Consider the following 12,868-nt stretch of genomic DNA (forward strand, 5'->3'; position numbering starts at 1 on the left):
CCAGTACTTTGTGGTAATACACAATTCACCATCAATTATTAATGCTATTTTGTGTGCAGTTTGCTTAATTGTGTTATTGACTAACAAAAGTTATTTCCTGAAAAGGACACAAATTGAATCAGACTAAGTTCTGGTCTCTGTGTGCTCTCTCTCGCTGCGGTTAAATATTCTCAATCTGATCTGGGAAAAAATAAAATAAATAAATAAATAAACAAATTAATTAATTAATTAATAAGCAATTGCTGATGAACCATGAAGGAGGCTCTGGGTGTTTAAAAAAGTGTTTTGTAAATATACATTTAGGCATAAATAATTAGCATGTATGATGTTCAATGGGTTATTGAAACCTGGCGATGCATCTCATGAGAGAGAGAGAGAGTGAGAGAGAGAGGGGGAGGCATGTGAGAGAGAGAGAGAGAGAGAGGGAGAGACATGTGAGAGAGAGGGAGAGAGAGAGGGGGAGAGAGAGAAAAGAAAAGCAGTGAGTGGCGTTGGCGTTCCTAAAAGTAAATAAATAATAAGAACAATGATCGCTCTCGTCTCTCTAGCTTTAAGGGAAGCTGATGAATAATGGATAGGAGCAGATGGCTGTGGCGGGAGGCAACAGGAGAGAATACATCTTTAATTGTTTTAGACAACAGGACTAAAGTGATCTGGGTTCGGCTAACGCTATTAACACTACAGAAGTGCTAACAGACTGAATAAATATTAGCAACAGCCCTGATACCAACACAACTGTAGTATCATATCTATTAGCCAAGGGACAGCGAAGCAACATCAGCTTCAACTGATGTGAAAATGTATATGTTGATTCATGTGCATTGTCTCTGTCAGTTAAACAAGATAAATAAATAATTAGTTGCAGTTCTCTCTGGTCGCTAGCCTAAAAACCTGAACAATAATGACCATAGCTCCAGTGAAACAATGGAATCGTCAATATTTCACATTGTGTTTTACATGTGGTCATAAGAATACAAACATAATATGTTACATTGTCTGGTGACATTCTGTAACACAATACTCTAATAATACACAAGGAGGACTGTGTAGCCAAGGTGAGAGAGAAAGAGAAATGCCTCAGATTCACATCAGCCAGGGTCTCTGTTCACACACGCACACACACAAGCACACGCACACGCACACAAACACACACATACACAAACACACACACAATGTATTCAAGTTATCCCTTACAAGAGCCCATATAGAGTCCATTATAAAGGTTCAGCAACAGCCCACGGCATTCAGCAATATTCACCCACAATAAACAAATCACAATCAAATAAACATCTTGATCGTGAAATCCATATAGTATGATATCTGGGCACCCACTCCTCACCCTGTTCCAGTAGGAATAGGTCCATATTTGTGCTTTAGGGGGAGTAGGGAGAGGGAAAGTGGTCATAACAACAGGCACAGTCACACTACAAGAGTTAAAGTCCCAGTCCGTACGTCTGTCTGTACATCCTCACTGTCCGTATGTCTGTTTCCTCTTGGCAGCGAACACAGACACACACACTCACTTTTTCTCCAGTGGTTCCTTGGGGCAGAGGCGATGCATGTCAGACCCTCTACCCTGAGTCGGGGCCTTGGAGCCTGGGCTGAGAGTAAGTCCGCCCCCTGCTCCTCCCCCCACGGCTCCAGAAACACCAGACACTGATCCAGATATGACTCCCAGGACAGGTTCCATCCTGGGCCTTTTCAACCCACCCCCGACCCTGGGCAGGCCTCCTACTCCAGCGCCATGCCCATGGCCATTCCCCAGCAGGTTGGCTGACTGCAGGACGGCCTCGGAGTGCTCACGGGCCTTCATCCGCAGGGCTGCCACGCTGGCTGTACGGTTACCCTGACAACCGTAGGGGGGCAAGAAGGACAGGCCCATGGGGTCAGGAACACAGCAAGAACACAGACCACCTCCTGGTTATACACACACACACACACACACACACACAAACACAAATAAATAAACACACAGATCTGGGTCAGGAAATTGTTTTAGGGTTTCTTACAAATACAGTAGGGTATGTCTATCATTACCATCATCACCATCACCTCCCTCCTTCTCTCCTCTTATCATTCGTTGTGTTAACTGTTAAGGTTACTACCAGCTTCTCTCCGTCGATCTACGTGCAGATATATATATACACTATATGTACAAAAATGTGGACACCCCTTCATATTGGTGGATTCAGCTATTTCAGCCACACCCGTTGCTGACAGGTGTATAAAATCTAGCACACAGCCATGTAATCTCCAAAGACAAACATTGGCAGGGAATGGAATAGCTCAGTGACTTTCAACGTGGCATTGTCAAAGGATACCACCTTTCAAACAAGTCAGTGTGTCAAATTTCTGCCTAGCTAGAACTGCGCCGGTCAACTGTAAGTGCTGTTATTGTGAAGCAGAAACGTCTAGAAGCAACAATGGCTGAGCCACGAAGTGGTATGCCACACAAGCTCAAAGAACGGGACCGCCGAGTGCTGCATAACTTGTAAAAATCGTCTGTCCTCAGTTGCAACACTCACTACCAAGTTTCAAACTGCCTCTGGAAGCAACGTAAGCACAATAACTGTTTGTCTGGAGCTTCATGAAATGGGTTTCCATGGTCAAGCAGCCTCACATAAGCCTAAGATCACCATGCGCAATGACAAGCGGCGGCTTGATTGGTGTAAAGCTCCCCGCCATTGGACTCACACTTCACCATCTGGCAGTCCGACGGATGAATCTGGGTTTGGCGGATGCCAGGAGAACATTACCTGCCGAATGCATAGTGCCAACTGTAAAGTTTGGTGGAGGAGGAATAATGGTCTGGAGCTGTTTTTCATGGTTCGGGCTAGGCCCCTTAGTTCCAGTGAAGGGAAATCTTAACGCTTCATCATACAATGATATTCTAGATGATTCTGTACTTCCAACTTCGTGGCAACAGTTTTGGGAAGGCCCTTTCCTGTTCCAGCATGACAATTCAACCGTGCACAAAGCGAGGACTGCCCATGATTTTGGAATGAGATGTTCAACAACCACAACTTTTGATCATATATTATATATTATATTGACGGTTTAGTGTAAAACATTATCCCAGTTTGATATGCTGCTTGTGTATTCATTCCAATATCGGCTCAAAATAGAGCGTCATCGTGTTTAGTTCACAGAGAAAAAAGTACGTCTAGCTAGTTGGCTACAGTATGTAGTAGTTTTACTATTTCACAATAGCCTGGAATAACCAGTTATTACTTCTAACCAAAATAGCTTTTTGGGTGGATTTTTTTATTTTATTTTTACTGTTTGAACAGTTGCTTTGATTACATTTGGTTATCGATGCAAAATACACTACTTTGATGAATAGCCTATATAGCCTATACATCAGATCAAGGAATCAAGCGACAACACTGCACCTTTAGCTGCGGAAGGAATGATATGGCGCATCTCAAATTTCAGGTAGTACAAAAGTATGTTGAATGCCGCAGCGTATATAAAAGGAGCTGCCCATTTTGTGATGAAAAACATTCTGAATCTTGCGTACCCTTCATTGTGGCAACATGCGACAGTGCCTGGGCATAGGTGGCTGAGTTCAGGAGGGTCCCTGGTAGACAGGATGGGAAGAACGGCCCACCAGGACCTACTGCTCGGCTTATACTGGGGGGAGAGAGAGGTTTGAAGTTAGTTTAAAATGACTCAGAGCAGAGATAAGATATTATGGTTATCCTGCAACTGAAAGAAAGTGAAGAGGAGTGAGAGAGGAGGGGAAGATGAGTGGGTTACCATTTGTGAAGAATTAATAATGTGTGGAAGGCCTGATGTAAACAACAAGCAAATAAATGTGATCTGCAATTTCAGCACCATGGACAGCTGCACACTCATACTCCTGTGATCTGTTGTTCAGCACCAAGTAACAGTGGACAGCTGCCATGAGGTACAGCTGCAACATTACTGGCCACAGGGAGAGTGAGATTTCATCACCATGGACAGTGGCTAAATCAGAATCCCCAAATTCAGCCATTCAATACCTCATGACAGTGAACAGTGTCAACGTCACCGGCCACTGGTAAAAACTTGTAATGGGAGAAGAGGCCAAACTCTGAAGGGGAACACTCCCCAGAAACTCATCTCTGTCCCCATCTATGTCCCCATCCCTGTTCTCTCACCTCTGCTGCATCTCCAGAGGTTCCTTCTGTTTCCTGCTCTGGTCCACAGGAGACTGGGAGTTCAGACTCCTGGACGGAGGAGTGCCTCCCTCGTTAATCTGCTCCTTACCTCCGTCGGGGTCTGTACTCCCTCTCTGAGTCTTCCTCCACTTGGCCCTACGATTCTGGAACCACACCTATACAGGAGGAGAGGAGGAAAAAACGAAATGTTGCTCTCTCCTTGTGCAATTTAAAGTAGTCTTATGAATACCTGCTTTTGTATGTTGACGTGTTGTATAGTCTCATCGAGATAAAATCCATTTTCAAAAGAGACCCAGGAGTGGAAGGTATGATACAGTCGGTCAGAAAATTGACAAATTTCACGAATCATGTCTCTGCACTGAAATATGGTGATTTAACTATCTTATTATCCAATGTATAAAAAAAATGTCATTTTTGTTTCATGATAATATAAAGGTATAGAAGTCCCTGTGTTTGTGTGCAAGTGTGTGCATGTGTGTGTGTGTTGGACTAAAGCTCTCTGCCTGAATGACTTTGCACTGCAACTTCTCCCAAACTTCACCCACCCATAATCTCCAGCCCGATACATACTGCCAACTACTATATCCTAATTGAATGAAGGTCATTTCCTATAACAACATTTAATTGAGCAATTTTTCATTATCATATTTTAATGACTTCCCAATAACAGTCGGGTGCCTGAGTGAGAGAACTGTGATTAAGTCGTTTATTCCCCTATTTAGTGATTGTTTGACAACATCAGATTCGATTAAGACTGCGCTCGCGCACGCATTAATCATGATGTGTGTGAATGGAATGGGTTGGACGGGAGTGCGAATCAGAACGACTGTATGCAACCTGCACGCGGGACAGAACAGTCACTATTGTGTGACGAGCCGAGGTACAATGATGTCAGCATCCAAACAAAACGAATCGCATTTAGTCGATATAAAAGAAAAGGACAACAGTTTGGTTTAGTGACAGGACAACAATATGGCGGCTTGCTGTCATTGTGAGACTACTATCTCACCCCTGCACCTTACAGCACCTTACAGCTAAGAGTCGTGATCCCGTCCCTCTGAATGGCCGGTAATTGCTACATTAATCTCCATTTGGCTGCTGTTTTAAGGAGGGGGGAAATCCATTGACATGCACATAAAGACAAGCCATCCACTACAACAGAAAGGACATTTATTTTCTAATAATAATGTCCCTGTATGCTGCATCCGATTCATGTTCAGATTTAATAATAAGAATGCTGTAATCGGATTAGAACAGAATAATTTGTTTACAATCCCTAATTTACAGCTCGGGATTCTATTATGCAGCGCGCTGTCGGCTTTAAGCGATAGTAAGATGACCCAGGGGAAGCAAAGCCTAACTATTATATTTCCTACAATTAGATCTGCGCTCACAACAAACCCCAAAAGCAAATCAGGAATGCATGGAATTACATACAGGACACACTGAATTCAATTACAACTGAACAAGTTTATAACCACGTATATGTGGAGGGCAGGGGCAGAATATAAATGGACAAATTTTTAAATAATGTTAAGGTGTGTTTGTGTATGTGCGTGTGTGTGGCTGCGAGCGTGCACATCCTTAATGCTGTCTTAAAATGGTTATCTACTGCTGTCTATAAAAGCATCCCTTATGCTTCTTTTTTTACGAGCCATGGAAATGGACACACATGGATGATGTATTTTTTGTTAGCCTTTGAGATGTCGACAAATTAGTGAAGAACATTATCACTGGTTAATTATGAATGACCAATTAATCAACGTAATCTCATATTCACCATTATGTTGATGTTATTAAAACGTCTTAAATGTAACTAAATGTAATCGAAAATGTAATCTACTTAATCCCCAAAAGTAATAATTTATCATGAGAGGGCCATAAACAATAACTAGTAATGCTGCATACTACAAGAAAGGTTAAAATCTCACCTTTCTGGTAAAAAATAGTTATACATTGCCAGTGTGTAGTCACTTTTGGGGACACAAGCTCAAGTACACAGTACATATTTGATAAAAATATGAAAATATGAAATATTTTATGATGTATTTCCTATTCAACAAAACTGTACGAGTAAGACTTCAAATTACTTATTTATGTTCTAAATATAATATAATACATTTCTAAAATGATTAACTATAATTTCACCTTCCATAAAACTGTAAAATACATATTTATATATTTATTGTAAGAGAAAAAGTCCATATTTTCTGAAGGTCTCTCTTGATCAAAACATCTACCCCCATAGCTGTGAACATCTCACAGAGCTCTAGCTTGGCTTCCTGAACTCACCTTTCAGCTCATATTAATCTTGTCCATCTATGACAAACAGAAAGTGTATTTAGTTTAAAATCTAGTATTATTTTAGATTACTGGCCATAAATCGATCTCTGAATGTGCTACAGCAACGCAATCACTCTCTTCCACTGCATTATGATGAAAGGTTTAGAGGCATATGTATTAATAGTGGCTGTGACATAGGGTGCAGCCTGGAGTTGATGGACAGTTAAATGGTAGGAGGAACATCCCAGCTTCAAGTGGTGTCAGATTTTACATCCTGCTTATACACCATATATATGTGTCTGTGAGAATCAGGGCTACTGTTCCTATGCAAGCCATTCCAATTTATGGTGTCCCCAGATTGATTTATATGTGAAAATGTCGGTCGGAACTGGTACCTGAACCATGCAGGTACCCAAAACAGGGGACTTTAGATCGAAGTGGATAAATTATTAAGGCGTATCAAGACAATGACAGAGTGCCTTGTGTGTGTGCTCACCTGGACACGTGCCTCAGTCAGGTTAATCTTCATGGCCAGTTCCTCACGTGTGAAAACATCGGGGTAGTGAGTCTGTGTGAATACAGCCTCCAAAGCCTCCAACTGAGAAAGGGGAAAATTGAATATGCTGTTTTAAAGTTATGCGAGTTTATTATTCATATTCATAATACTACACACAATTGTATATTGTGGTGTGATGGTTTTTGAACGAAATCTACAAAATCTACAAAATGTCTGTTTTTGAAGTAGTCTAGCCTACTTTTAGAGGCAAAAGATGACTAGCCTAACTAGGCAAAATGCTAACAAAATGCTATTAACTAAAATAACTGAAAGCAATAAATAAGAAAGTGATACATTTTATTTTTATGGTGGAAATAATGTTAAGCATTATCATAATAATCGATATCATCATTATTATGGAAAATTAAATGTGTGTAGCCTAGCTAGCTTGACACATGGTTTTGTTCACACAGTTCGTTATAACAATGTAGTCTACAGAGTTACATTTCTAAGCAGTCCAGAGTTTTATAATAGGTTGCTACCTGTTGCAGTGTAAATGTTGTTCTATTTCTACGCTGTTTTCTCCGCAGAAAGCCGTCATCAAAATCACCTGCTGACGAATGGTTGGGAAACCCGTTGGTGTTCACTAGAAACATAACAACATCATCTAAGAAATGTTCCAATAAAAATACTTGTCGGTATAAAACAAATGTAATATATTTTTGTTTGTTTGCACTTAAAACCTGATGTGGACACACTTAAATTAACAAAATACTAATTAAGCAGTTGTTTATTTTTAGGATGTGAGTAAATAGGATGGCCCATTGAAACAAACTATGATCTAGTGTATTCATTTTATTAGAGCCATGAAAACATTGATGTCCCGGTCTGAGAGACACTAAAACATGTGGCTGCAAACGGGACAACACACCTGCCTCAGCCCCGGGGCTATATATATACATACACACACACACACACACACACACACACACACACACACACACACACACACACACACACACACACACACACACACACACACACACACACACACACACTTTATTTACCACTTTGAAATAAAGTGATACAAATATGTTATTCAGATGATTGCAGAGTCGTACAACTTAAATCACTCTTCTTACAGCCTATTCAGGGGTAGCATTCGGCTACAGATATTTAAACTTGATTGCAAAGATAAAGAAGTTATAGACTGAAGTAGTTATAAGCCTGCTTTTCCCAGATAAAACCACTGTCAACACGTTCTAGCTTATCTATGGCGACTCAGCCAAAAGTTGCTGCATTTTAGGCTATAGTTTAGCCTACTTACATGTATTAGTCCGACAACATTCTCCATCCAGCTGAGGGGGACAGTGGAAGTAAAACATTATGGTTTTCTAGGTGGCTTCGTTTATCTGTGGTTCTGTGTGGACAAAAGCCCGATGTCACGGAGAAATCTGAAAATAAACCAAATAATTTCAGTTGCAGATCCGAGAATTGCGGGTCCAGATGTGTCCAAGTTGTCTGTATGGGTATTTGACATTAGTCAAAAGGCGTAATCAGTGAAATTATTATAGTGTTGATATTACAAATGACAAAGTAAATCAACTAAAGAAACTCCCCAAAACTCCCTGCTCTTCACCCAAATAACCCAACTATAAAAATAAGTAAACAAACCATGCCATTAGGCTATAAAACATTGGAATAAAACATCACATAACAAGAAAGCCATGTGCTCACTCCAAAGTTATTTGCTGAGAATATTCCTCATCAATATAGTCCATTAGGATAAGACAGGGCATCACTCACCAAATGTGCCTCTTGCAATAAAAGTAATATCAATTATTGTAAATTATAGAACAAAGATGTAGCCTATCTATAATAGAAAATGGTAGATAGGCCTATCTGATAGATATTCCCGCTGTCTGAGATACCTGCTGAGTATTTGTCTTGCGCTGGTCCAGGGAGCGAGGAAGAGAGGATGCTGAGAGGGCGCGATAAGTTTCCTGTTTGTCTCAGGAACCAGCAGTTCCAGTTCCAGTTCCAGTCACAGTCTCTCTCTCTGTCCCACTATCTCTACAACCTCTATCACTATCGTTATTACTCACTCCCCTCTTTCCCCCTCAACATCCCTCTCTGAGTTCATCTTCCTTTTCCTTTTCCTTTTACTCTACCTCTCTCTCTCTCGCGCTCCCCCTCTCTCTGGGAGTGTCCAGATGTCTACAGTGTTTTGAGGCTTCAGCACTTGCTGCCTTTAGAATCTCACGCATAATTGGGTCTAATCGGATTACCATGGCTTTGTCTTCTCACCGTGAGTGGGACCATCTCTCTGTGTGTGTGTGTGTGTGTGTGTGTGTGTGTGTGTGTGTGTGTGTGTGTGTGTGTGTGTGTGTGTGTGTGTGTGTGTGTGTGTGTGTGTGTGTGTGTGTGTGTGTGTGTGCGTGCGTCAGGGGCCGACCCAGGTGGGAAACAACTCTCCCAGGTCTGAAAATTTAAATATTTTCCCCCTGCAGATTACTCTGCTGTTATACCAGTGGTTATTCCCTGACCATAAACACACACATACACACAGCCGGTGCACTTCTTTATTTGGTTGCTTCTATGTTGGGTTTGAGATTGTCTGCTCGTTAGGTGGGTTACCGGGTCCACTTTACAAGGGGCTGGCATATCACAACATTTACAACGGCCAGAATTTTGATTTTCTTCACAGCAAGGGGTCCCACGATTTATATAGCTTCTGCAGATAAACATATACCACAGGACCCTTTCAATTAGTTTTAAAGCGCATCTGGGACAACACGGCGCAGACGCCGGACTCTCTATGGAGAGGCGAAATGAGGCTCCAAACTGCAGCTGAAATTTGGAAGAGGAGGGTGGGATTGGATCAACGCACATAAGATGCAGAGAAGCCTGTCTAATGATGGGTAATTGGGTCTGTAATATCATTACAGTCAGATAATGGCCAGTTACGGCCCGTGCGTTATTAAGAGCTTCCCTTGTGAACAGCATTTATGGTATTAAAGGGGGATATAATGATATTTTGGTTATTAAATGTGTGTAATTAATTTATGCACTGCTGAAAATAAAATTGATATTACAACCGCGGTGAAATGTCGAAGAGACAGACTGTAAGGTTTATACAAATCTCTGCTGTTGAAAACTAAATGTTAGTCAAAAAGAAATGTGAGTTAATGTCTAGATGATTTTTATAGTGGAGATCAAGTTTATAACTTCCCTGCTTGGGCTGATGAGACATTGCAGTCAGATGGAACAAGGAAAATAAGCATTTTAACATCATAGATTTAGCCAGTGGTAACTTGTGGAATAGACACCGGCTGGAATGGCTTTTATCGAATTCAGGATTAGACCCAACCGTTGTATAAAGAACGCCAAAGAACCCTTTTGTGTGTGTGCATGTGTGCATCATTAAGGACACTCTTTATCAAATGAAGTCTGTCAGTGTAAAAGCTACAGCTCTCTCTGTCACTCCACTGTTACCCACTTAAAGTGAAGAATTGAGATTAAGGATGATGACAGGAGGAGCAGTTTCTGAGCTTGTTTGTTTCGACTGATGACTTAAAGAATTATACTACGACTTTTGACCTAAGACTAAGTAGTAAGCCTATTGACTACCCACAAGCCGAAACCCCACACGACACAGTTAGGCATTTCAACACCATGACCAGCGCCACCGAGGACGCGCACTCTCTCTCTTTCTTCGATGCCTCCCCTGAAACGGTTGTGACAAATAGCCAATGATAGTTGTACAAATCTGCTTATTGTTTGGAATTGGGCCACATGTTTTTCTCGAGCTTAGTTTCTACACAGGGAAAAATATGCTCCAAAATAAAATCCTCAAGTCAGCTCAAAAGACTATGAAGCAATCAATCTTTAATTCCGAAATAGTTTTTGGTGTATTTTGGACGAACCAATATACTGTATTTACCCCATGTATGCATACACAAAACAATCTCTGTATATCGTTATATAATTGATAGTACAATTTACATAATAGTTAATACGGGTTGTAAGGTTGTAAAAGGCAGGTGTGATTTGAAGAGCCCCTGCGACCTGCTACTGCTCTGTGTGTAGTAGAAAGAGGCTGAACTGATATAAAAGACAAGCTATTATAAATCAAAATGTTCTACAAAGTATAAGTATGTGGTTGGGACTATAATATTAGAAAATTGGATTCTCACTACAATTAGAAAAAAAATACAGTACACAAGATTACACTTGAGAGATTTATTACATCATTATGACATGCACAGTCAACATGACTGAGTGAGTGTACAAAAGTTGGCATGTAGCTACACATTTCTACCTACACTATCTACACTAACTGACAGGTACAGAGGTAGATCATGTTATGAGGTTATGATTTAGTCAGATTTTACGATGTAGGAATATTTCTCCACAATCTTACCCTTGGCTTTGGAAAATGAAGTTGTTCAACAGCCTTAAAAAACAAACAGGAAAAATGTTGTAGACAGGAGAGCAGGTTGTGAGAGAGTGCGTAACTGGTGGCAGGGAAGTCAGGCGCAGGAGAGCAAAACTGGGTAATCAACGGAGCAGTTGTATTCATAAAACCACTGGAAACCAGAACAACAAACAAAATGGGTACAAAACCTGTTGCGCACCAGAGAAAACGTGCAAATGCACTTACAATAAACAATTCCGCACAAAGACATGGGTGGAAAAGCGGTTTAAGTACACAACATGTAATGAGGGAATTGAGACTAGCTTTGCCGACAATAAGACCTCCGAGTGCCGCCCAAACAAGGAGAGGATCCGACTTGGCCAGAAGTCGTGAGACAGGTACATTAGGATATGAGAGCATTTCAATTTACCACCCTATTGATACTCCAAGAAAAAGATGATCCAACAAAATAAATTAATTAATTAACTTTTGTTTCAATATTATTGTTCCAATGGCAGCACAAATATTACTTTTTGAATATTGCCAAATCCAACCTAAACATGGCAATGGACAGTATAATACCTTAAATATTAATTGTAGTACTAATACATGTGCTATTTTTCCCCCACAGAGTCAATCTCTGTTACAACTTCAATTACATGCAAAACGGCTGCATTCAAGTACATCCTGTAAACAACAAAACAAACAAATAAACAAAACAAAACATAGAAAATGTCTGGAATTCCACCAGTGGACATTAATAGCACCCCATGTCACCCCAACCCAACTGCTACTACAGTAACTCAGGTCCCCCCTCTCCTCTCTTCCCCCTCTTTAATTTCTCTTGCTTTTCTCCTCCCCATCAGTCAAAGGTTTGTTTGAGCCTCAAGTTCCTCTCCTGCTCGATCAACCCACATGCCACCTCCTCTGACTCACTCTTCTACAATCCTTTTTCCTCTCTTCCTCACAGGTATCAGTAATCCGATTTGAGTCTCCTCTCCCCTCCTCCGCCTTCCCCCACTCCACTCTTCCCATTACTTGAGTCGCCACTGCCAGATCTCTCCATTTTTTTGTTAAATTGTTTTTAAAGCGACTTTGAGATTCAACTTTTAATTGAAAATGTTAATGCTATGTAAAATAAATGGATTATTATTATTATTATTATATGATTCAGCATGGTCGTGTTCATTAGGCACCAAATGGAGGAAAACAGACCGAAACAGGAGGGGACTACCTGGACTTGTCACGCCTTGGTCATTGTATTTTGTGTTTTCGTTATATTTTCGTTGTGTTTTCGTTTATATATTGTATTTTCGTATTGGGGTTTGTAGTATTTGGGATTGCGGCTGAGTAGGGGTGTTGTATAGGCTTGGCTGCCTGAGGCGGTTCTCAATCAGAGTCAGGTGATTCTCGTTGTCTCTGATTGGGAACCGTATTTAGGTAGCCGGGGTTTCACTGTGTATTTCGTGGGTGATTGTTCCTGTCTCTGTGTAGTTTCACCAGATAGGC

The 12,868-nt window shown here is 40.9% G+C and overlaps 1 protein-coding gene across 1 annotated transcript; it reads right to left on the bottom strand.

Annotated features, from left to right (window-relative positions):
* Positions 1-1,519: 1,519 nt before the first annotated feature.
* On the bottom strand, positions 1,520-8,327 carry LOC135512515 (dorsal root ganglia homeobox protein-like). The gene is made up of 6 exons (XM_064934607.1): positions 8,270-8,327; positions 7,485-7,588; positions 6,943-7,044; positions 4,143-4,318; positions 3,521-3,633; positions 1,520-1,917 (listed from the first exon to the last, which is right to left on the bottom strand). The coding sequence occupies exons 1-6, from the start codon at positions 8,325-8,327 to the stop codon at positions 1,520-1,522; spliced, it is 951 nt and encodes a 316-aa protein (XP_064790679.1).
* Positions 8,328-12,868: the final 4,541 nt, after the last annotated feature.

The sequence above is a fragment of the Oncorhynchus masou genome, chromosome 24, assembly GCF_036934945.1.
Source record: "Oncorhynchus masou masou isolate Uvic2021 chromosome 24, UVic_Omas_1.1, whole genome shotgun sequence".
NCBI lineage: Eukaryota > Metazoa > Chordata > Actinopteri > Salmoniformes > Salmonidae > Oncorhynchus > Oncorhynchus masou.